Here is a 25,390-nt window from a genome sequence, read left to right on the forward strand (position 1 = left end):
TGTACAATGGAAATCCCCATCCCTTGCCTTCCCTATCACCCCTCACCTGAAATGTGCTCTTTAGGCTTGGGGAAAACCCCATAGCAGATTTGAGATGGTGTGGGTGATGTACAGGAGGAAGAGGAATGAGAAGTACCATTGATGAGTGGAATTTGTTCCATCAGTGCAATGACTTCTTTCTACAGCCCCGTGTGTTCATAATATTTAAGAATGCTGCTTCAATGTTATCACCTTAACTTTGTCCTTCTGAGAACATATTGCTTTCTTTCTCCTCCCCCTTCTTCTTCTTCTTCTTCTTCTTCTTCTTCTTCTTCTTCTTCTTCTTCTTCTTCTCTCTCTCTCTCTCTCTATCTCAATATTTCAATATTTCAATATTTCAATATTAGAAACTCTGGACACTTTGGAGAAATGGGTGACGGAAATTTTCTCACAGATCCCAAATAAGTAAGAAATTTTGTTGTTGTTCTTTATCCTAAAACTGTTGATGGCTTGCAAAATCTGATACTTTGTGACATATCAATGGCATATCAATTAGAAATATAAAAGAGAAAGAATACGGTCAAATATTACTATGCATTCCTAAGATATAATTGTAAGGTGGAGTTTATGTGTAGCGTTGTTGTTTTTTTACCAGTTTTATCCTCTTTATCATAGACCTTTACTTTACCAGATCTGTTTTTGTTGAATTCTGCCAAGCCAGGGAAGAGAATCAAAGAATTATATTAAGGGGAAGAGAACTAGATATTTGAGAAATAGATGGAAGTACTAGTAAAAGGTACTGATCCTTGACTTCCTTTTAATTAGAGATACAATAGGGCAAGGACAAACATTAGATTGGAAATGCTGGGTCATCCACCAAACTTGTAACCAGTGTCAAGGAAATAAATTCCATTCTGAGAACCCACTAAAGCAAAGGCTCAGATGTATTCATAGCATCCCATGAAAATAATGTGTAATTAACTATGCAGTCTTAGTTCAATGCAAACCTGTGCATATCTACTCAGAAGCAAATAACATTGAATTCAATAGGATTTAGTCCCTTGTAAGTGTCTATTGGGTTGCCACCTAAATATATAAATATTTGGAGGAGAGAACTGAGAGCAGGAATCAGTGGGAATTGCAATTTATTTATTTATTGTTTCTTTATTGTTTTTAAGTGGATTACCCAAACCAACTTTTGGTCATCTGCCACAGCCGTTTGACACACCTGCATTTCACAAGCTTTACAAAGGTAATTAGTCTCAACCCAAAAAAAAATATCGTTGGGAAATCTGAAGGGATATTACTTACCAAACTGAGGACCCATCTACACTGTTCAGTTAAAACATTTAAAATGTGTTGTAAAAATGTGACACCAGAAGGCGATGTAGAGCAGCAATCCATTGTCAATGGAAAATTGCATCAGAGCTACATTGCTTTTTTAAAAAAACCTTTACTGTCCCAGGATGCGTTACAACTACAGCTAAAAAAACAATTAAAGTGTAAAAATAATTTAAAACAGGTCTCTATATTTTTTTAAAAAAAACAATACAAACATTTAAAACAATTACATATGGTTTTAAATAGTTCAAATATAGATGCAATGTGGGGTAAATATCTCTACTGACAAGACATATTGGAAGAAGAAGTTCTCCACTCAAAGTCCACCTCAGCCACAAGGTCACAGTGTGACCTTAAAGCAAGCTACTATCTTAGCTTCAGCTGTCTCTAATATGTCTCTCCTGTTTTGGTTTCTTCAGCCACAGCAGGCTCTGTAACTCTCCAGTGCCTGTGTGGTCTAGTGGTTAAGAGCGATAGACTCGTAATCTGGTGAACAAGGTTCGATTCCCTGCTCCTCCACATGCAGCTGCTGGGTGACCTTGGGCTAGTCACACTTCTTTTAAGTCTCTCAGCCTCACTCACCTCACAGAGTGTTTGTTGTGGGGGAAGAAGGGAAAGGAGAATGTGAGCCCCTTTGAGACTCCTTCGGGTAGTGATAAAGTGGGGTATCAAATCCAAACTCTTCTTCTTCTTCTCCAGTTGTTTGACTATGCCCCTGAAGGTGCACTCTTCCATTGCCTCCTGAGACAAACGGATGCCAACTTTTGGTGTTTTTTTACATGGCCTTATAACCTTTGGAAGTAATATGTGTGCATGTTTATTCCTCTCACCACCTCTTTCGTTTCCCTTGCCCGTTTTCTCCATGTCTGCTGCAAGAATAACCACCCATGTGAATGTTTGAAATTGACTCATTTCTCCTGCCTCAGTTGTTCCAGTGAAAGAAATACATTCTCTGAGCATCTCTTGGAGTCTTCCCCCACAAGAAAAGAATTATCGGTAAGAGATCATTTTAAACCTGCTTCCATTTATACAGCGCAGTAGTCAGACTGAGTCCAAACCAAAGGCCAGGCAGAACAGCTCTGTCTTGCAGGCCCTGCAGAAAGATGTCAAGTCCCGCAGGGCCCAGTCTCTTGTGACAGAGCATTCCACCAAGTCGGGGCCAGTACTGAAAAGACGCTGGCCCTGGTTGAGACCAACCTAACCACCTTGTGACTTGGGACCTCCAAAATGTTGTCATTTGTGGACCTTAAGGTCCTCCGTGGAGCAACCAGGAGAGGCAGTCTTGTAGGTACATTGGTCCTAAGCCGCATAGAGCTTTAAAGGTCAAAACCAGCACCTTAAACCTGTCCCTGTACTCCACCGGGCCACTTGGTTCTGTATCATCTCACTGGCAGGCAGTAGCTCTTCAGGATTTCAGACAGGAATCTCTCCCCACCCTAACTGGAGATGCCAAGGATTGAACCTAAGACTTTCTGCATGCAAAGCAGATGCTCTACCATTGAGCTATGGGCCTTCCTTTTATTGTCTATGAAGCTATTCAGCATATAACCATGCAATCCAGTTTGCCAGAATTGCCCAAAGTGTTCCTCAGTGCATAGCTGACAAGTCCATTTTGGCAAAACCATGGAGTTCAAACCCACCAAGTCCCTAGTTCCATGATCTGCTGTGCAAAAGAAAAAGGGGAAAGGATCAAATAACTATTGGGTAGTAGTGTCGCAGTGCAACACCGAGGTTCAGTACAATATTATTAAAAGTTGAAGAATGGATTGGTTAAGTTAAAGACAGATGATTAAAGAAGAGGAGACAAACGTTGGAGTTAGGAGTTTAGAGGCAAATGTCAAACTTATTTAACTTATTTAATGTTTTCCCCAATCTTTGTAGGACTAAGCCTCTTCATTACCTCTCCTGGCTGGTGGGACATGAAGGCAATGGCAGTGTGCTCTCGCTTCTGAGGAAAAAGTATGTCTTGAAGATTTTGCTTTGTCAAGTTTGCACTGAAATGGGGTAATCTTATGTTGTGTGATGAAACAGCTAAACATGTCAAATTATTCCTTTTGAATATTGAGAGGCAGTAAGATGACCTCTTCTCTGCTTTGTTTGCTTTTAAACTTTCTTTTTTAAAAAAATGATATTTATTACTTTTAGAAATTACAAAAAAGGAAAAGAAAAGAAAAGAAGACAAGAGAAGAGAAGAAAAAACAAAAAACAAAAAATATACAGTACAATATATAGACAATACAAAACACAACCTAAACACATTAAACTAAACACATTAAACTAAACTAAACAAAACCCTATCCCCACCCTAACCCTATATAAAACAAAACAAAAACAATTTAAAAACATACATCACACCTTTTCCATACTCTATCTTTCATTCCCTTGTTTCCTCGACCTCCTCACACCTCCCTTTTTGTATTCCACTTCTATTAATTGTTTCAGCAAATCCTTTCCATCTTTCTCTATTTTCTATCATATTATAAATATCTTAACATATTTTTTAACCTTATTTTCCATTAAAACTAAAATACTTATATACGCTTAACTCCTTACAACATTTCTGCTAAGGCCATAAAATTTCATTCCACCATTTTTCTATCACTCATTAATTTTACAGTATTTCTATATATAAACTTTAAATTTTCCAATCTTCTTCCACCATCTCCTCTCCCTGGTTTCAGATTCTGCCAGTCCTTTCCTTCAATTCCATATAGTCCATCAACCTGGAGATCTTATGTCCGAGGCTCTTAACTCTTTTCCAGGTCCCTTCTGCAGGTCTTCTTCATATTCTTTAATGCTAAAGAGCAGATCTTGGGAAGACTCCAACCTAACAATACTTTTATTCCTTCAGCCAAATTTCCATAGTTGAAACTAAGGTCCATAAAGTATTTCAAGACATGTTTCAAAATTCCTCCAAATCCAAAGGCCCCCAGAACTTCAATCTCCTCCAGACCCAAGTCCATGTCCCAGAAGTCAGTTAATCCCTGCATAGAGGGATCTTTCCAACTTTCCTTCTTATTTGCTTTTAAACTTCCATCAGTTTTTAGGTTGTATTTTTGTTTTAATGGGTATTGAATTTTAATAGATATTGGTTTTGATATTGGATTCATAATGGATGTTGCATCCAGCTCTGTCACTGAAACCACAGCTCAGTTTGATGACAAAGAGGGTCTTTTTTCCAGCTTTGGTCAGCAAGACAGCTACAGCTCTTCCTTGATCAGGGTAGCTTGACCACAGTTGTCCAAGGATTTGGTAATCTCATGGTTGGAGTATTGCAATGTTCTCTGAGTGGGGCTACCCTTGAGGTAGATCTGGAGTCTGAAGCTGGTACAGAACACAGTTGCTTGTGGGGGCAAACTACCACCAGCATATATTTCCTGCATTGCAGGGGGGTTGGATTGTCTGGACCTCGGGTCCCTTCCAACTCTACAATTCTATGATATCTTGCTTGTGGGATTTGACTGGCTGCCAGTTTTCTGCAGGGGCAAGTTCGAGGTTTTGGTACTAACATAAAAGGCCCAGAACCAGGTTACTTGAGACACTGTTTTAGCCCTTATATACCCAGTAGGTCACTGCAGTCTGCAAGAGAGCTTCTGCTGAACAGGGCAGAGATTTCAGTGTGGTTGCCCCATGGCTTGCAGTGTAGCTGCCCCTCTTCTGTGGAATAGCATTCATGTCAAATACCACAGGCACAGATTTTCTGCATTTTCCGGAAGCAACTGAAGATAGTTTGGTTCCAACAAGTCTCTCTTGGTTGATTAATGAATCTCTGCCATGGATGTCTATTTTGCTGTTGCTTTTTAAAACATAAATCCTTTTGTGCTTTTGCCTGTTTGTTTTTGTTTTTGTTGTTGCTATTTTTTATTGTACACCACCTTGAGATAGGTAGAATGTGATTACTAGCAATAATGTACATAGCTTAGGGGTTGTTGTTTTTTTACTTATCAAACAGTTCAGAAATGCTTTTAAATAAAATAGTAATCATCTCAAGTTACCCACCTTACTGCTTGGGTTGATTTCCTGATTCTACAAATGATTATGTCTTTGTTAAAAACCAGAAAGTCATTCCAGATCAATGCACTGCAAATCATGTTCATCAAATGACAAAGTTTTCTAGTAGGATGGGCTGCTGTGTGTGTGTGTGTGTGTGTGTGTGTGTGTGTGAGAGAGAGAGAGAGAGAGAGAGAGAGAGAGAGAGAGAGAGAGAGAGAGAGAGAGAGAGAGAGAGAATTGCAAATGAAATTGCATTTTGCACCTAGAAGTGTGGAGATATCTATCGATCTTGCCTTATCGATAGAGCCGCGACGTCAGACAGCTTTACGATCCGCATCAATCACCTACAGCGGTCCGGCAGGCTTCCTCTCTGGCTGCGCAATAACTCCTGCTGTCTCTCCTTTCAGTCACGGCTTTTTTTTTAGCAGAGTTGAACACAGCGTGTAAAGCAGTCTTGCTTCTTGTAAGCACACATAGACAGCTCCGTCTATTTACAGCTCTTTATTAAAACATTACAGCAAACAAAGTCCAGGGCTTCTTTCAGCCATGTCTCCCTCACAGATACACAGAGGGAAGTGAAAGTACAGGGAAAAAACTCCTCCTTCTTAGCTTCTAAAAGCTTCTGTCTCCGCCCAGCTTCTGTAAGCTGACGTTAGCAGGTGACACACACCAGGGGAATTTAACCAGATAAATTCTGAACCATCACAGAAGTACCTTTTTGAGGATATTCAAGGTCATGGAAGATCACTTACCCATTTATGTTATTATTGAAGTGGCACACATTTCTAAAAGCAAACCATCCTTAATTCCACCTCTCTTCACAGTTCATTGTAACAGTAATGCACTCAAAGGTAAGATGCTTTAAAATGCAATGTGGTTCATCTGCATAATCATGGTTTAAATTTTGCAATAGATTTTGGGCTCTTGCATTATTTGGAGGAAATGGTGAGACAGGATTCGAACAAAACTCTACTTACTCCATCTTCAGCATCTCTGTGACTTTGACTGATGAAGGTTTTGAACATTTTTATGAGGTAAGTTTCCCTTGTTATTTATTTACTTTTATTATTTACAAAGCATGATCTAACCCTGAAACAGACAGGCATAAATATCAGTACAAAGGACAGAGGGCTGTAGCCAGCTAACTTTTACCCAGAGTAGTTCCATAGAAATGAATGGAACCAAAGTTAATATGACTAACTTGAATATGATTATAAGGGGGGTTATAGAGTATAGTAAAAACAATAATTATGAAAAGTTAATTTGTAGATATTAAATGTATTTTGAGCATATAAAAGATTTTGAGCCACTGCTGCCCGGGAAAGTGTAGACAATACTGAGTTGGATTAGGCCAATGATCTGACTTGATATAAGTTTGCTTCCTATGTTCTCATGTGAACAGCTGTTTGCACCAGGCTAATCCACACTACCGTTTGCCCCACTGCTTTCTCCCAGGAAAACCTGTTGTTTGGCGCCGCTGAATCAGAGCAAGCAGCAAGCAGCTTTTCTGCAGGTTGCTGTTTGTTCTGATTTATCGCTAAATCAGTTTTCCTGGGGAAAGCAGCAAGGCAAAGGCAAAATCACTTGGACCTGTGCCTAAAAAGCATGAGGTAAGTGGGAAACTAGGGATGCGGGTGGCACTATAGGTTAAACCACAGTACCTAGAACCTGCTGATCAGAAGGTCGGCGGTTCGAATCCCCGCGACGGGGTGGGCTCCCGTTGTTCGGTCCCTGCTCCTGCCAACCTAGCAGGTCGAAAGCACATCAAAGTGCAAGTAGATAAATAGGTAGCACTCCGGCGGGAAGGTAAACGGCGTTTCCGTGCGCTGCTCTGGTTCACCTGGAACCAGACCCGGAAACAGTACGCCGGCTCCCTCGGCCAATAAAGCGAGATGAGCGCCGCAACCCCAGAGTTGGTCACGACTGGGCCTAATGGCCAGGGGTCCCTTTACCTTTACCTTTAAGTGGGAAACTGCTTGGACTCATGCTTTCTAGGCACAAGTCATGCGGAAGTGTGGCCCAGCCCTTCTTCCCTGCAGATGACCTTGTTATGCCATTGATGTTCAGAGACAGAGCCAGGGGCACATTCCTGCTGCCCAGTCATCATTTGATGCCCCCTTCATGCAAGGAATGCCCAAAGTAGGATAGTAAAGTATCATAGATCAGGTCTTTCGTTACAGTGCTGCCTTACATTTAAATGTACTGGAAAACGTGGAGCTTCTGCTAAATTCTGTGAAACATTTTCTTGTAGCTAAGGGTAACCAGATGATGAACCGTTTTCTTTTTCTGTCTTCAGGTTATTCATATTATATTCCAGTACTTGAAGATGTTGAGAAAGCATGGACCTGTAGAAAGGTGATTTTTTAAAAAGAAGTGCTAGAACCAAAGAAAGCTACTAGACACATTATACTAATCAGCAAAACTTACTAGGCTTATGAAATAAGGGGACAATAGTTACTCTGTTTCTGATGAGCAACAAATACTTATTATCCAATATATAATACGCTGAAGACAACTCAGAAAACCATTATTAATAACAATACAACCACACAAAATCACTCTGGGTCAATCCACTCTGGGCCTGTTGCTTCATATGCAAAATATTATACATTTGAAAATAAATATTTGCATAACCTCCTAGACCAATATATAGGTGAATGCAGTTTTCCTTAGATTTTATCAGGGCTTCACTGCCGCTACAATCAGTATGAATAGGTCCTTTGTATATACAACTGAAAAAAGCTTAAACGTTTGTATGTACGGAAATTGCATGCATGTAGAATCTGTTCAGATAGTAGACTTGAACATGTATAGATCAGGGGGAACACAATTCTATTCCCCAATATGCATCCAATCTTTGCAAACACATATGTGCAGCAGGTCTTAACCAATGTGGTCTGGTAGTCCCATTTCAACAGTACGAATACTTAATGCTGAATAAATACCTTCTGCGTGATATCTTACTTAGAAATTCAGTTTGATTATTTTCTTGAGAGTTAAGGATTAATATGGACTCAACTTGTTCCCTCACAGAATATGGAAAGACATTCAGAAGATTGAAGGCAATGAATTTTGCTTTCAGGAGCAGGTATTATCTATTCAATTTTCCAGTATTTTCTTGTATCTATATTAATACTGATATTTTCAATATGTGACTAGTTTTGCATACTGGTGTTCACACATCCCAAACCTCTCCTGTTTCAGGGACTGCTCTCTAAGAGAAATCCTAACATTGTGATGATTTCCAAATCATATTTTGCTCATTTCCCAGGTTGATCCACTTGAATATGTAGAAAATATTTCTGAATATATGCACATATTTCGAAAGGAGGACTTTCTGATAGGAGACCAGCTACTGATTGAATATAATGCTGAAGTAAGTAATCTCCATCTGTCTTTAGGAGGAAAGCTGTTATGTAGAAGTCACTTTGAAATTCCCTCTTAGGAGATAAAAAAAATGTGTTGGTAACTAGAACATTTCCAGATCTTTTTCCAGTGGAGAAATACTTGTTATCAAACGTTTGAATTGTGTACTTCCCTGCCCAGAAGTTAGGAATGACTAGTTGAAAACAAACTGATACGTTCTATTATGTTTATAGGTCATTGCTGATGCCCTTAACCATCTCATCCCTCAAAAGGCAAACTTCGTTTTCTTTTCTCCTTATCATGAGGGAAAATGTCCCTTGAAGGAGAAATGGTTTGGGACACAATACAGCGCAACAGGTAAAACAATGTAAAGTTTCTGTGATTTAAAACATGCCTCTGAAGCTTTTCGAGCAAGTTGACAGCTAAGGATTTTCACAAGAAGAACATGATGTAGCTCAGCAAAAGAGCATCTGCTTTTTGTATGCAGAAGCTTTTTGGTTCACTCCCTGCTGTTCCAGGTTGAGCTGTGAACATCTCCTGTCTGAAACCCTGGAGAGCAGCTTTCGGTCAGCATGGACAATGCTGAACTAGATGAGCAATGCTCTGACTCAGTATAAGTAGTTGTATTAGGTGGTAGCGCTGCTCTGGTTCGCCAGAAGCGGCTTAGTCATGCTGGCCACATGACCCAGAAGCTCCCTCGGCCAATGAAGCGAGATGAGCGCCGCAACCCCAGAGTCGGTCACGACTGGACCTAATGGTCAGGGGTCCCCTTACCTTTACCTTTATTATTACCTTCAGCACCAGAGATCAGATGCCTCAGAATACCAGTTCCTGGGGTGTCATGAGTACTATTCCACTCATGTCCTGCTTGTGAGCTTCCCATAATAATCTGGTAGGCCACTGTAACAACAGAATGTTGGACAAGGCAAGCCTTTTATCTGCTTCGATAGGTTTCTTCTCATGTTCTTTTAGGTGCCTAAAGCTTGTGTCTGCTTGCAGAATTACGCCAGTCTGAATTTAGGCCCAGTGTTGATTCAGTGCAGCGTCCTGACTGTTGAACCTGGTTAACACTTGGCTTGGATGTCCCTCCAACTTACATTTTGTGATAGCAGAATAATGCCATTTTATGTCATATCCACAGAAATCGATGCATACTGGAGCACATTGTGGGACACTGATTTCATGCTGCATCCAGATTTACACCTACCGGAGGAAAATCAATTTATAGGTAAGCAGTACAAGAAGAGGATCCCGTTCCAACTGCATATCCTGCCTGAAGACAGTCTTGCAATTGAATACTGTTGTACACAGAGGACTCTTTCCAGACCTTACCCTGAGTACATTTTGGTTGACGTGTCAGTACACTGTCACCTACTCCTGTGTTTTCAGCCATGTTCATCCAGTCATTAGTTGTAGCCTCAATAATGGACTTGTATGGACTTCCATGGACCAGTCACAGCTGAAAGAACTCATATCACCAAAGGTCTGTTCAAATACAATACATTTCAAATTCAGACCTTTGGCTAAGGGTCATTGAGTGCATGCTTGGAGGAGCAGTTGTGGCAATGCAGAGCTGCCCTCCAGCATTGCTGCAGGGTGGTGGTGATGTTGGCGCTGCAAGGATGCTCCATCAGAGTCATTCAGAAGTCTCCTTGCTTGAAGATTGTCCTCCACAGGTTGGAGAATAATGAGAACAGTGACAGGAGGTGGAACTGACACGGTGGTTCTCACTGCCTCCCTCATGTCTTTGTTTAACTTCCAATGATCCTGAACAAAAGCACAAAAGCCAGATACTTATTGTTACAAGTGTGGATCAGTGCTTTATGTCTCTGAACATCTTCAAAGGCAGGTGTAACAAGCACATATGCAGCAGTAACATAAGAAACTACCTTTACATCCAAGTGTTATGGATGAATGGTGTTCACATTTAGCAATCTGTTATTGTATCTCCCATGCTAGCTACAGATTTCACTGTGAAGAAATCAACCGAGCACAAAACAGAATATCCACACAAAATATTGGATACCAAACAAGGTTGTCTGTGGTACAAGAAAGACAATAAATTTAGTGTCCCGAAAGGTAAAACTCAATATATTGCATTTATAAAATGGGTACAACCAAGGCATGTGGTGCGCACACATTTACAAGTTAGGAAAGGACTAGCTAAATATCGCTAGAAAACTTCAAATTTGTTTACTGTTAAATGCAATCAGCACTCTGGAGAGTTCTTATCATTCAAAGATTCTTACCAATGTACCCTTTGGGAAAATTGACAAGAAAGGGGTTTAAAAGGAGTGCTTCACAAGAAGCTAACAAAAAGTGAAGCTGAATTTGGTGTCTGTCCTTCTGCACAGTTGATGTGAGGTTGACTTGAGGATACACTTGCTAGTTGACCCAGGTCCAGCATACAGCTAACATGGTACATGAGGGTTCAGTTCTGGGGGTCCACTTGTAAACACAAAAATGCATAAATCCAGGAACTGCCCCCCACCGGCAAGATTGAGGTCTGCTTGCCCAGCTTTGGGAAGGAAACAGGAGGACTCAAGAGCCCTCACACCACCTCCTCAAAGCTAGGTAAGCTCCGATTGCAGCTTTGCGTAGTGGGGAGAGGGAAGGGATAAAGAAATTGCGAGGAGAATCTCCTATTTGTAGGTATCGCTTCCACTCACAGAGTCTCTGAACTTTGGACCCTTTCAGTAGCCAAACAACTCTGCACCTTTCATAGGGATAGAGTAGCCCTCAGAACTGGTCCCTCCTTCATTCCTAAGGTAGCGTCCTGTTTTCACATGCAACCGGAATTGGTATTTCCTACCTTTTGTCCAAATCTTTTGTTGTTACTCTCTAGAGAAAGCTCTGCACTCCCTTGATGTCTGGCTGGACCTGAAGGTCTACATTGCCAGGGCAAAGGAGTTTAGGTGCATGGCCGCCTCCTGTGTCTCCTTTCTCCCTACCCATTACCCAAATGTGTTGTCCTGCACACTGAGCAGTTGGAGACTGTCCAGTGGATGTACATTTAGAATAGTGCTAATCACCACTTATTACCAAAACTTGGTGCTGATAGAAATTGTGCCCAAAGACGGCCACTGAAAAACAAAGAGGGTGTCATCAGCCTGCTCACTGGAGCACCAAAATGTGCAGGAATTGCATTTTTTTTAAAGTACAACAGCCCAGAGGGGCAGAGGCAAAAATTCTGAGGACTGTGTATTTCCTCCCCCCTCCTCCTGACTAAATCTCCTTGTTCACGAAATTTTGATTCTTCTGTTTTTCTCTGTTTCCCTTCTCCCTCCTGCCCAGCATTTATCTGTTTTTATCTGGTGACTCCAGTGATACAACAGTCTGCATTAAAGTAAGTAGTGATATATAATATATTACATTAATTTAACTGGGAGATAGGAGGACATTTCTATTCAGATTACTTTCCATTTTTCCTAATTTGCTGTTGCCTGGATTGTATAAAGTGACAAGTCGATATTATGGTGTTCAACGTTTATGTGTCTGCTTTTCTAGACACAGGATGTAGTGGAAAGTATCTGTGGCTTCTGAACATGGCTGGATTTGACCCTTTTGCTTCATAACAGCTTGTAGTTCCTACTATGAGAAGGCATCATCTAGGGAACTCCCATTAGGCTCTCATTTCCACCTCTTACAATTAACTCTCATTTCACAGCAATGTCCTTAGCCTGAAAAAGTCAAAGACCAAAAATAAAGGAAAATAGAACAAGCCTCATTTGACACTTTCTCCCTATTGTGATGAGTAATGTACAGTAAGAAACTCTGAATACTGGAAAATATATCTAGATGAAATATAATAATACAATACAATACTACGTGCTTTTTATAATAGTGCTATATTCTAACGTACTATGATTGATAGAGTGAGATATTTTGAGTTTTATATGTGTGTGTGTGTGTTTATATTACTATTACTATTATTATTTGAATTTATATACTGCCCTATATCCGGAAGTCTCAGGACAGTTAATGCATGATTATATTGTATAGTCTTTACATATCTTTTAATAATTAAAAAAGAGCAACCGTCAAATTATGCCTTTTATGAAAAACCACAAAAATTAATTACATCTGCCTTTATATGATTGCTAGCTTGATATTACAGTTGGTTCAAGAACATGTAAAGAGGATTTTTCATTGTTTGAAACTTTATCCTTTCTAAGTGTGATAAGACTGTACTAACACCCACTTTCATGTGTAGCATCTGAATTACTTCAGCTCCTTTGAGTCCACAGTTTTAAACATTTCCACTTATTCTTCTCCATCCAGTATGGTGCTTTTTGATACCTTTGTAAGCACACTTTCCCACAACCTTGCTGAACCAGCATATCAAGCAGACGTTGCTCAGATGGAATACAAAATCATAGCCAAAGAACATGGTCTGGTCATTCGAGTGAAAGGCTTTAACCATAAACTACCTGTGAGTAGTCCATATATTTTAGTCAATTTAATCTGTGTCGGCCCCAGTGAACATGTACATGGTAATGTCATCATCAAATTGGGCAGCTTAAATAAGGTGAAAGAATAAGGAGTCCTTCCTGTAGTCCTTATGGTATCATATCTATTCTATGTCTGAGATTGAAGGATTATTTGTGATGTTGGTCCAGAGAGCCAGAACAGGGATGTTGTTAGTGTAGCATCTATCCAGCTGTGCTACAGTCTCCCTAACTAAGCTGGTGGGGGTCCTCTTAGATGTGGTGTTGGAGAACCCTTTCACTGTGGTGTTAGGGGACTTCAGTATTCATGTCAAGGCTGCCTCAAATGGGCCAGCTCAGGACTTCAGGGCCTCCATGACAGCCATGGGGCCTTTCTCAGTATATCAGTGGTCCCACACACATGCATGGATGCATCCTCGACCTGGTCTTTGCCACAGAACTGATTGGTAATACTCCACTGATTGGAGGGGGCATCACTGTACGTCCATTGCCATTGGCCATCCATTCCCTCATGACATTTGAGCTGAATGTAGCTACTCCACTCTTCAGGACAGCGTACAGCTTTTAGCAATAAAGATTCATTCACTCCACTGTTCAAGGCTGGGAGATCCATTAAGAGGTTCTGCCCTCAGAGATGGATGAGATCTGATGGGTTCCTAGATGATCTGGGGAGTTTCGGTCTGACATGACTGGTCCTTCTGTTGAGGGTTTTGTCTGACTATAGAATGGTGAGATGCGCATAGCCAATGACACAACATGAGGGGTCTGTTAGGTTACAACTGTGTGCCCACTTACCTGAAGACAATCTCCACAGAACTAGCATGTCTTACTTCTGAATAAATGTTCATGTACCACGTATCTCTTCATTTGGTCAAATTTTCCTTTTTTTCTTTGCAGTTGCTCTTTCAACTGATCATTGATCACTTGTCTAACCTCAGTGTCTCGCCTTCAGCTTTCCAGATGATAATTGAACAGCTAAAAAAGACATATTTTAACAATCTCCTCAAAACAGATTCGCTGGCAAAGTGAGTGTCTGCAGGGAGACTACATGGAAAGGCTCAGTGGTAGAAAATCGGCTTTGCTAAAGAAACTTTCACATATAGCCAAGAATAAGTCTAAGATCAGATTGATATGAGCCTTGTGTTGATTTTCCACTTGCAAGAATCAAAATGATTGCCAAGCATTAAATGACTGCTCATATCACCATTTTTAAAAGACCCCTCAGCCTCATGCAGGATCTCATGAGGAGTTGTGAGAAAAAGGAAGGCTCTGCCTACCCTGCTACCCCAGAGATGCAATACTGCCAGACACAGGTTCCTATGGCCATCTAACAAAGAAGGAAGTGATGAAAACATGTCCTTTAGCCATGGCAATTGGGGTTGATGGGTCTTGGGAGACCAACTACATATGAAGGACCACAGGTTCCTCATTGCTGTCTTGGTAGTGTGGGGAGGCAACACAGCAAAATTATGTCACCAATCCCTCTTGAATTTGTTATTTTGATATATTTTAATTAGCTGAGGCTGCATTTCCAATTATTCTGAGTGTTGCCATTTTAGGGGTACTAAAAGCCCAAGATGGTGAAAAAATAAATTAACGTACATTTACTGATGCATCTTACAGAGATCTTCGACTCTCGATTCTGGAGCATGGCAGGTGGTCTTTAGTAGAAAAATATCAAACTATTAGTAGTGGCATTACCGTAGAAGATCTACAAGCATTTGTGACAGCTTTCAAATCAAAACTGTGGATAGAGGGACTTGTCCAAGGAAACTTTATGAGCAATGTGAGTATAGAGTTGGACAGCTGAAATTTGGGTTCTGCCTGCAATGGAAGCAAACAAAATAGACATAGTTGTTGAATACTAAATATGATTTCCATGAATGCAAAAATGCCTTGTTCCATTTATATTGTGTACGTATTTGGAAAATAGCCCCATTCATTTCAGTAATGTTTGATCTTTTACCCTTATGTCCTAGGAAGCAAAGGACTTTATGAATTATATTGCTGGGTGAGTATCCTGGTTTGATTCTTACTATTAAGAAATATACATAGGGTTCTGAGAGAGGGAAGAGTGATGCATTTGGTCAGGTTTCTTTGTTTTGAACAGCCAGTTTTGAACAGCCAGTTTATTATTAAATGAAAACTGCATTTCGATGAGCATTGCTGAATGCTATAAAATGTGTATTAACATCCATCCTTGATTTTCCTCCTAAATTTTTAAAAGAATGAAATACATTGTCATGGTTTGGATGTAACAATAAACCACGTTTTAGCATTACAAAGATGAGCTGCAGTGAACTTCAGGCTCTCAGGCTTCTCCTTCTTCAGTGCAGCCATGAGAAGAAAAATGGAGGGTCCCTCTCCTGTTTTAGATTAACTACATCTAATTATTACATCTCAAATGTAAGCAATGATTACTCTTAAATATAATTTGTTCAAACAAACCAACTTCTTAAAGTACAAAATGAAATTGGGCTTTTTTCAAAAAACCACAGTGATATTAACCACAGTTTGTCAGGTGGTTACCTAAACATTAGGAAGAACTTCCTGACAGTAAGAGCTGTTCGACAGTGGAATTTGCTGCCAAGGAGTGTGGTGGAGTCTCCTTCTTTGGAGGTCTTTAAGCAGAGGCTTGACAACCATATGTCAGGAGTACTCTGATGGTGTTTCCTGCTTGGCAGGGGGTTGGACTCGATGGCCCTTGTGGTCTCTTCCAACTCTATGATTCTATGAGGTTTGGATCGCACAGGAAGTTGTGATTAATTTTTTTAAAAAGTGGGGGAAGTTTCACAGTCATGCTTGAGTCATTCGTCCTCAAATCACACAATACTTGCTACTCATTTAATATTGGTCATCCTATTGCACTCTCACACATCTGCCAATACACATGCATCATACATTCCTCTTACTAAGAAGTAGCCTCAGACATTTCTACACACATAAGTTGCACTCCACAAACAAACAAACAAACAAACCTTGAACAGGGACACTCTTATTGCCATCCCTTCAGGGTTGTGTCTCAACAGTGCTGGTCTCCAAACATCTATGTAACTCTTTGTAGTAGTCAAGCCTAGCTGTTACCGGAGTATTGGTAATTTATATTTTTTTTTTTTTTTTATAAAAAATTTTATTAAGATTTTTTACAGATACATATTTAACAAACAGAATAGGTTTCATAACATCCTTTCGTTCTATTGCGGACTCCCTCACGTCTCCCGCTTCCACTTTCATCATTAAAAACGAATTTTTCCAAGCAAATTATCATCTTGTTTATGCTCTTAAGTACAATATTTAGATTAAACTCAAATAAAAAATTATAATTTAATGGTAGACAGTTATTTCTGCTCTGGCTTCCCGGAGTATTGGTAATTTATATTTGGTGCAAGTTTGCTGAAGTTCAAGTAACTGTGTCCAGGTCAGGAGGAGATAAAGGTCAGGAGGCAAACACTGGCTATTCATGGGAGCAGTCTACCACTTCAGGGTACACCTAAGGCTAAGTACTGGTGTGCATCGTATAGGTAGAAAGTACAAGTGTGAATATAAACATATTTGTGATGATTACTTCCTTCACAAATATGTTCATATGATGAAGATGAGAAACGGTGGCTCCTCTTTCATTTTGCCCCTCTCTCTTTTCAGAAAATTACAGTTTGTTCCTCTCATACACCCATGCCCTATTCAGTTCCGGGTGATAGAACTTCCAAACACTCACATTCTGTGTAAAGTGAAATCCCTTCACGCAGGCGATCCAAACTCTGATGTGACGGTCTACTATCAGGTATTGTAGACTTGGACCTATTACAGTGCATCCTGAGTGCTACTACTGAGAAGTAAGCTCCATTGAGTTCCATGGGACTTACTCCCTCGGAAATTGTTAAAGGATTGCTGCCTTTATGTTGGGTTTTGTATTCATTAGGGATGGTGGGGAATCCTGACTGGGATCAGAAATTGCTGGTGTTTGCTTATTTGTCCTATGTCCAGAATGGAAACCAGTCCAGCAAATAGGATTGATATTCACTTTCATAATTGATTCCATTTTCTCCCCATTTGCATTATGGTTCCATTGCATTTAAATGCTGCCCCCATCATTTGCATATCTCATTTGGGGCCCTGCCTGAGCTGTGGAGTTCTGAAGTCCAGCCCTACTATTTGCTATTCTAAAACATAGCAGTGCCTAGCTAGACTTTGGGGATAATTTCAGGGATGTGGGAATACAAGGAGAATGGGGTAAGAAAAGATGAGAGAGGGGGTGGCAGAAAAAGAAAAAAGGGTAGCAGAAAAGGAATGGGGTAACCCATCCATTTTTACTCTGGCCTCACCCACTACCAGAATGCAGCCCTGACCCCCACCCACTGATTAGCCCTGAAGGATTAACCCCCACCCTCTGACCTAAACAATTGCTATTTAACCCACATTCTCTTGCCTAAAGGCAAGAAAATTAAAGGAGATGGTTTAGCCAATGAATTTCAACCCTATTCCTTTCAGATCAATATAAGCTTGGGATGACTAGTTGCCCCTCGCATAATTTCAAGAAGTGGGGCTGGCACTGTCAGGCACCTCTGCTCCTTCAAATTCTCACCCCACACCAAATTGTGTCCTAACAGGCATTCATGCCATAGAAAATCCATGGAGAATGTTCCAAGAAAGTAATTGTCAAGCTCTGTTTCTAGGAAACGTGGGTTTCTAGGAAAAGAGGCCCAGATACTAGACTGGAATTTTTCATTGAGGAGAATGTCATGACAAAGAAGCTTCTATGAAAACTAGATTGTCAGCCATGACCAGCTGTCCCCCAGAATGCATTCCAAACCACACAGTTTGTGTGGGACAAAAGTCAAGTTCAGCTAGGTTGACTGGCAACTTTGTGTGACAGGACAGGACTTCTTTAGCAAAAACGGGGGGGGGGGTGTATGGTAAGGCTCCCTAAAGACAGGAAGTTAGAAAACTACTCATATTCTTCACTATTAAGAGACTTGAATGGAGCTCTCAGGTTCATAGAGAAATCACAGACCAGTTAATGACTCTGTTTCATTTTCTCTTTCTCTCTCTCTTGCTTAAGACTGGTGCAAAGAATTTAAAAGACTACTCCCTCACAGAACTGCTTGTGGTAAGCTTTTCTTAATGTGTATCCTCAGGTTTTCAGTGTATCCTTTGAAAAGTGTGAAATAAATGCAAAACAAGAAGGTGTATCATTCATATTGGTCATTGACGGACCTTGCCCACTGCACGTTGGAATGCCCATTTTCTTCTTCCCCAGAATGCTGTCCAGTTGCTGATTATGTAAACACAATGTCCAAGGTTCAGGAACAAGCTAATGTAAAGTGCACTTTGTTCAGTAGGTCTGTTGAATTAGCAACATGGCAATGGGAGTTTTTGTTTAGTGGCAAGAAAAGAGGGATGTAATGTAAGGGAACCTAGTTGCATCTTATGTGCTCCAGTTCTCCAGAGTCTGGATCATCTCCAGTCCAGGTTTTACACTAAGTTCGCAAACTTAAAGACTAGATCTGGAGTCAGTTGCAAAATAATAATAATAATAATAATAATAATAATAATAATAATACTGGTATGGCACTGTGGGTTAAACCACAGAGCCTAGGACTTGCCTGCCAATCAGAAGGTTGGCGGTTCGAATCCCACAACAAGGTGAGCTCCCGTTTGCTCGGTCCCTGCTCCTGCCAACCTAGCAGTTAGAAAGCACGTCAAAGTGCAAGTAGATAAATAGGTACCACTCTGGTGGGAAGGTAAACGGTGTTTCCATGCACTGCTCTGGTTCGCCAGAAGCAGCTTAGTCATGCTGGCCACATGATCCGGAAGCTGTACGCCGGCTCCCTCGGCCAATAAAGCGAGATGAGCGCCGCAACCCCAGAGTCGTTCATGACTGGACCTAATGGACGGGGTCCCTTTACCTTTACCTTTACTTTTCACTTTTCTCATGTTTAATATGTATTAAGAGTTTGTTCTCAGTGAAGTGGTTTGTTCACCATCTTTTGTGGTTTGGACACCATCCTACATAATACCATGTAAATGTTTGCCACAATAATCCAAGCCCTGATGGGATCCAGGGTACAACAGCTCCCCAGTTGAAGTCTTCCCTCCCTTCCCTTTTCCTTTATTGTACTTCACTGGGCTGCAGCATCATATGGCTGCCAAAAAGGAGGCGTGGCATAAAATATTGTGTGAACTCCTTGATGATGGAATCATTTCTTTTTAAATGCACCCTATTATACTCTCAAATGATGAGTGTCAGCCAAGGTAAGTTTTCAATACCTGGTAACTTTTTAAAAGGGGGTGGGAAGAGTCACACGTGTTGAGGTTTATTGTTTCTTGTATTTTGAATATTTGTTTCTGGGGTCAAAGAAAATATCCCTGCAAATATCATGCTCTGTTTCAGATGCATATGGAGGAGCCATGCTTTGACTTCTTGCGAACAAAGAATACCCTGGGGTGAGTTTGCCATCTGAAGAAAGGCTTTGCAGTAAATATCGCTTCATATACAAGAATTTCAGAGTACTTGATTTCTCTGAGTTCTTCCTGCTATTTAATAATAGATAGAAATATGGAATGTGTTTAAGTCAGGGGTCACCAAATTCTGTATTCTTGGAGGCCCCCTCATTCACCAGTCCAGACATGTCATAGGGAAGGGAGACAGTCAAAAATTCAAAACTCAGAGATGTTCAGGCTCTATAATACAGCTGGTATCCCCTAACCCAGGGATGATTAATGTGGTATCCAACACATATTGTTGGACCCTAGCTTCCATCAGCCCCAGGGATAATGGGAGTTGTAGTCCAGCCCCAGGGAGTTGGAGATGACCCTGCCATTCTATTATTCCAGCAATAAAGGTTTTACAGATATACACCATGTGTGCTTGTAAAGTCACTAATGAAGTGTAAATGAGCTTGCAAAAAAGAAGCCCTAAATAAGAAAATCACCAGTGGCCCTTTCCAAAATGCACATTAGGCAACAGTACAAGAAGACTTGGATGATATTGCATCCAAAAGCTCTGTGAGTAATGTCCTAGTCATTATCAGAGTAAACCCACTGAAATTTAGGGAATAAAGTTACTCTAAATATGAGTAATGCTGGATATCATCTTCCAATGGATGACTCTGAGAGCTAACCCTTTATTACATCTAATTCAAATCTGGTATTAAATAAATAGTAGTGGCAGGAGGAAGTTAAATAAAGATGCTTCAGGGGCCAACTCCAGCCCATTCTAGGTTTTGTCTGCATGCGAAATTTCTCATGATCCCATTACCAAGAACCAGGAAGCAAAACCTTTCAAGTCCTGCCTCTCCAGCTGTTCAGTAATTTCAGTTTTGGTGCAGACACAATGCAAACACAAGACCCCCAAAACAGTTTAATACATGGTGCCATGCTGTAGTCACAAATGTCACAACTGTTACGGTAAGGCATAGAGAATTAGCCCGGAAAAAGTACAACTCACGTAGTTAGAACAAATCTTGAAATGTGCCTTCCATTTAGGCAGCTGGCACATTGAAAGGCAGTAATGAAATCACTGCTTTAAAGCACTAATTCTAATGATGCAATCTGAACCATCTACCAAGTATTGCTTCCATGCACTTTAATTGAGCATGTGGGAGAACCGGTTTTGATGGATAGCTCCCATATACTAGTTAGTACTTGTTAATGATCAGAATAAAATGACTTGTGCTTGTGGAATGTTATTCTTTTCCTTTGATTTAAGCTACCATGTCTACCCTTCCACAAGAAATACATCTGGGATCCTGGGTTTCTCTGTTACCGTAACAACACAGGCAACCAAATATAAGTAAGTCGCCTATTAATATTTTTTCAAGAGCAGTTAAATTTAATATTATTGTTTCCATCCTAGGGCTCTGAACATTCTAGGGCTCTGCATAGGCCTGCACTTTTCCAAAACAGATATGACATGTTTAGAGTATAAACTGCAGCCAAGGTGCATAGTATGTCCCATAATTCCCCATTAATAATGTTTCTACTGCTCTCTTCCAAAGCGCTTGAGAATCTTAGTGTCTTTTGCAAGATGCGTTTGCTTATGTTTACATTATGTGTTTCCTTGTATAAGCTTTTCTACATGAATTGTCTGTGGCCTGGAAGCAGGTACAATTAATCACGCTAAAAACTAAAGGAACAATGAGTTTGGCCAGGATATCTCAAGATTCGGCTGGCTGTGCCTATGCCAAAGAAATGGACAATGTCACAACAAAGTGACATTTGGGTCCGCCATCTTGATTCAGACTGGTGGTGAGCACCCAAACATCAACAACAAACACCACTTCAGGAGTCCTTGTGACAAGCTTGGTGATGATATTGCGAGAGGTTGCCCAAGCTATAGAAAACAAACAGACACACAAATCACTTTTCAAGACTGATAGAATGAAAACATCCTGGCTTGTTTATTCAGATAGGTGATGGGAACAGTGAAATGGCTGCAAGAGGGGACATCAGACTCATATGTGTCTTGGCTTATTAAGTTCAGGTGTTATTGGTCCAATGCAGCCATTGTGGTTAACGTAAGTCCAATTGCCTTAATAGCACATCGGACTTTAGCCGGATTGGGAGCTAATAAAGGTAGACTTTATAAGACTATATAGTTCATAAAATCCTTTATTTCATATGTTGCTTTGAAACAAATGTAGAAGAGCTCAGACTTAATGGTGTTGAATTAATAAGCAAATGTTGCCTCCCCTACCTCCAGTGACAGCAGCCTTCCATGGCATAGAAGGATCTTGAAAGGCAAAGTCTGAATCTAACCTAAAGGACCCAGTGTTTTTCGAGCAAAAAAGCTAGAAAAAATGAAATCCTGGATTCCACAGCCCCCCTGCTTTATTGCCTGTCCTGGTCTTATTGCAGCGTGTTAAAAACCAAGTTTCAGTTTCCAAATGTGTACAGCTGTCACCCCCAGAATTTAAAACACCTGTTTCTTCTATGTGCTGTAAATACGATTCTTAGATTTTAAAGTCTCGATTGAGTAGTCGTCATAATTAATCAATTAGCTGAACCAAGATCACCAGACATCACTGTTGCTTTCTTTTCTTTTTTTATGAAGCTCTTGCCTGTGAAAATATGCTCATTGCTGGTAATATAAAGAACCTGAGAATGTTTATATTCGGGCAGTGCATTTGAGATGAATCTTCAAGCAACAAATGAGTTCCCTATTGTTTGCTTGAGAGAAACTGTTATCTTAATTAACCAGCTGTAAAAGATTACCTTTGTTGAATGCAATACATTCCACATAAGTGCTACTATTATTTTTCATTTGAGGCCTGTCAGATTCAGTCTCCCCAGGCTTAGCAGGTGCATGTTATACCAAGAGCTTCAGGACACTCTGGTTTCTTGTTGGTCCCTTTGCTTCCTTTTTGGGATGCTTGCTGCGGAATTCAATCTTTGTGAATTCCTATGTGAAAATTTATTTCCTCTAACAAAATGCATGCACCGCTTCCTAAAACAAAGGACCATACAGAGACTTCAGTTATTGAGTGGTATATAAATAGCTTAATTAAATAAAGACACATTACATTTTTTAAAAAGCCATTAATTTAAAAACAATGTTACCGACTAAAAAACTACATGTTGATATGGCATGCAAAATTATGCACTTACGGAAAAGAAAATGTTACTAGCAGGCATGGAAAACATACAGTGAAGACAGTTAACTGCCTGCTATCAATGGGAAGGGAGTTCCCAAGAGTGGCGCCTGCCATGCCCTCGATTTGTTGCAGAATGTACATATATCATGTGGCACGTGTAAAAGTGCCAGTTATGCAAATCTAAGAGGCCATGTGGGCACATAAGGGGTTAGGTCAATAACAACTAAACTTCTTCTTGATGCCCTTGATAACTTTTAGCACTGAATTTGTTGATAAAAAAATAGAAGAGTTCTTTGTGCACTTTGAAGAAAAACTCCGGAAATTAACTGAAGATGAGTTCTCTGCTCAGGTAAGACTTGTGGCTTGTTTTATGTTGTGCATTGCATCCAGACTGGTTTAGGCACCTGAGCATTTATCTTGGACATCTTGTGGGACATCTTCAAGAGAAAATAAGGCAAAGGAGTAAACCCTACGCAAATCTGGAGTGGAGTCCCTAAGACAGTTGGATGGCACCTTGTACACCTCCTTCCGGCAACTCCTGCAGCCAAGCTGGTGCCAAATGTATTGCTCTGATTTCCTTTGACCACATAAGTGAGGCCAAAGTGGGAGATTGTCGTCTGGGCAGCCCAGGACCTCTAAACACACACTGCCCAGGCTTGCACTCCAGGGGGGTCACTTCGGTCCTGCTAACATAGCAGTGTGACTTCACCCTCAGAGGCATACTCCATTGTCTCTCAGTACAGATGGATGCCAGCAACCAACAAAGGATCATATACACTACACTTGTCCCTTGCCTTGAATTATGGATCCAAGAGGTTGTCTGCTTGTCCTGTGCTTTCTATTCCTGGGTCCGAGCTGTTTTCCATTTCCCCACCACTTTCCCTTGGAAAGCCTGCTCTTTACCACTGAATCAGCGCAAACATCAATCTGCTGGATACCTGGTGTGGCAATCACACAGGGTCCTTGGATGTTTCACCATCTATTGATCCCTGTGCTACCACTTTATTTCTTACTGCCACCACCCAGGCCCTACCTGGTACAATACTGAGTCCAGTCAGGGTTAAATTGGAACATAAACTTCTGTTTATTTGTTGCAGTTCAACAAGTGTGTGGTTTCATAAACGGTATCCATCAATTACAAATGTGGGGTGCCTATCCAGACCTATAACTTCCACTACTTGCTCTCACTCACTAAACCACCTCTCAGATATTTACTTGTCTTCCTACCCCTAACTGTTCCTGACTCAGCTTATTTCACTACACTAACTCAACCTACCCACAAATTCTATCCCAATTCACTCCCACTCCAACCAACCACCCAACGAACTCCTCCCTTTGCCCCTCCCAGAGCTTGTTTTATAGTCCCTCTGACTCCACCCCCTGGGTCCTGATTGGGTAACATGTTTAACTATTTCACCTCCAGCACTCTCATATGTTAACGTCACACCTGGTTTGCTCTAATTCAGTGCTAAAGTGTAGGTTTTCCTGGGGGAAAGCACTGAGACAAGCGGAAGAATGGACAAGCCCTAAGTTCAGCTATAAAGGTCAAATAGACTGCTGCCACACCATAATTTTGCTGTTTCTCTGTGCCTATCCATTGCTGCATGGAGCCACATATTTTGCCTGCCTGTTCATTGGATCAGAGCATAAAAAGGAGTGCATGCCTTGGAACGAGAAAGAAACATTCATGGCAATGTGCAAGTTTTGCTTTTTGGAAACAGAACTTTGTCAAAAGCAGAGACATTCCCACAGGAGCCACATGTTTTACAGGTCTCAGCTCTCATAAAGCTTAAGCAAACTGACGATGCCCATCTTGGGGAAGAGGTGGACAGGAACTGGAACGAAGTGCTTACTCAGCAGTACGTGTTTGACAGACTTGCCCGAGAGGTAGTAAATAGTAAAATGCTACCCGTCTTCGTCTCTTGTTAATTGTTTGTTGTAATCGTTAAGTGGCTTTGCTCCTGGTCCATAAAATGGAGGGGTGGTGGTTTATTGCCTTTGTGGGACTGGGCTGACTGTGTGTGATTGCCTACATGGTGCTGACAAGGCCAAAAGCGGAGACCTGAGATCTAGGCTTCCTAATTGAATTATGCTCTTGCAAAACAAAGCAAAAAAAAATTAACAGCTCTTCACAAGTGAAAATGAACAGCTTGTTTACTACTTGAATGTTCTCTCAGTGTTTGTCATGTATGAGGCAGCTGTGCCTTGAGATCTTCAAGATCCCAAAATGTGGTTACAGGGGGAAATTTCTTAAATTGGTGTCAGATTTTCTCTCACTTGTAGGAATCAACATCTAGCTTGCCTTCCATCTGCCCCAAGCTGGGGTGACTGTTCTGCTAAGCTTGCTAATGTGAGTTATACATTGTGACGAGTGTACGGGGCTGTTGGACCAGTTGCGCTGGCCGGATTCAAAAATGAGAATCCCTGTAAACAGCCGAACTGATGTGTAGCATATTCCTTATATTTTTCTTAATACATCCAGATCAAGCCTTTCAACTGGCATTCTTTCCATGTCAATGGGCATAGGACTGCAAGATAAACTATCCCGTATAAGATGGTTCAAGGTTTATCTCTACTTTGGGGAAAGGGAGAAGAAACTATGGAGGAATTTATGTAATGGTGCTCATTTATAATGCTCATACACTCCTCCTAGGGCAATATCTGCATTTT

General features: G+C 40.8%; 1 protein-coding gene across 2 annotated transcripts in view; it reads left to right on the forward strand.

The window, feature by feature from the left end:
- The window catches only part of LOC309373997 (nardilysin-like), a 42,333-nt gene that overhangs the window by 12,086 nt on the left and 4,857 nt on the right, over nt 1-25,390 (forward strand). The window contains exons 8-29 of one of the 2 annotated variants that reach the window (XR_014170322.1): nt 387-444; nt 1,158-1,231; nt 2,247-2,316; nt 3,202-3,279; nt 6,227-6,347; nt 7,610-7,668; nt 8,347-8,401; nt 8,585-8,689; nt 8,913-9,036; nt 9,821-9,907; nt 10,639-10,758; nt 11,974-12,025; nt 12,961-13,111; nt 14,025-14,152; nt 14,751-14,913; nt 15,107-15,138; nt 16,770-16,908; nt 18,187-18,234; nt 19,519-19,571; nt 20,836-20,919; nt 22,979-23,069; nt 24,491-24,579. Coding sequence is in view for 1 of the 2 variants with exons in the window: in XM_081918705.1 (XP_081774831.1) it covers nt 387-444; nt 1,158-1,231; nt 2,247-2,316; nt 3,202-3,279; nt 6,227-6,347; nt 7,610-7,668; nt 8,347-8,401; nt 8,585-8,689; nt 8,913-9,036; nt 9,821-9,907; nt 10,639-10,758; nt 11,974-12,025; nt 12,961-13,111; nt 14,025-14,152; nt 14,751-14,913; nt 15,107-15,138; nt 16,770-16,908; nt 18,187-18,234; nt 19,519-19,571; nt 20,836-20,919; nt 22,979-23,069; nt 24,491-24,607 (2,009 nt within the window). In the remaining variant the exon portion in view is untranslated. Of the gene's footprint in view, nt 1-386; nt 445-1,157; nt 1,232-2,246; nt 2,317-3,201; nt 3,280-6,226; nt 6,348-7,609; nt 7,669-8,346; nt 8,402-8,584; nt 8,690-8,912; nt 9,037-9,820; nt 9,908-10,638; nt 10,759-11,973; nt 12,026-12,960; nt 13,112-14,024; nt 14,153-14,750; nt 14,914-15,106; nt 15,139-16,769; nt 16,909-18,186; nt 18,235-19,518; nt 19,572-20,835; nt 20,920-22,978; nt 23,070-24,490; nt 24,608-25,390 lie in introns of both variants that reach the window. The other variant, XM_081918705.1, reaches the window with a different exon arrangement.

The sequence above is a fragment of the Podarcis melisellensis genome, assembly GCF_964234715.1.
Source record: "Podarcis melisellensis genome assembly, chromosome: 7".
Taxonomy (NCBI): domain Eukaryota; kingdom Metazoa; phylum Chordata; class Lepidosauria; order Squamata; family Lacertidae; genus Podarcis; species Podarcis melisellensis.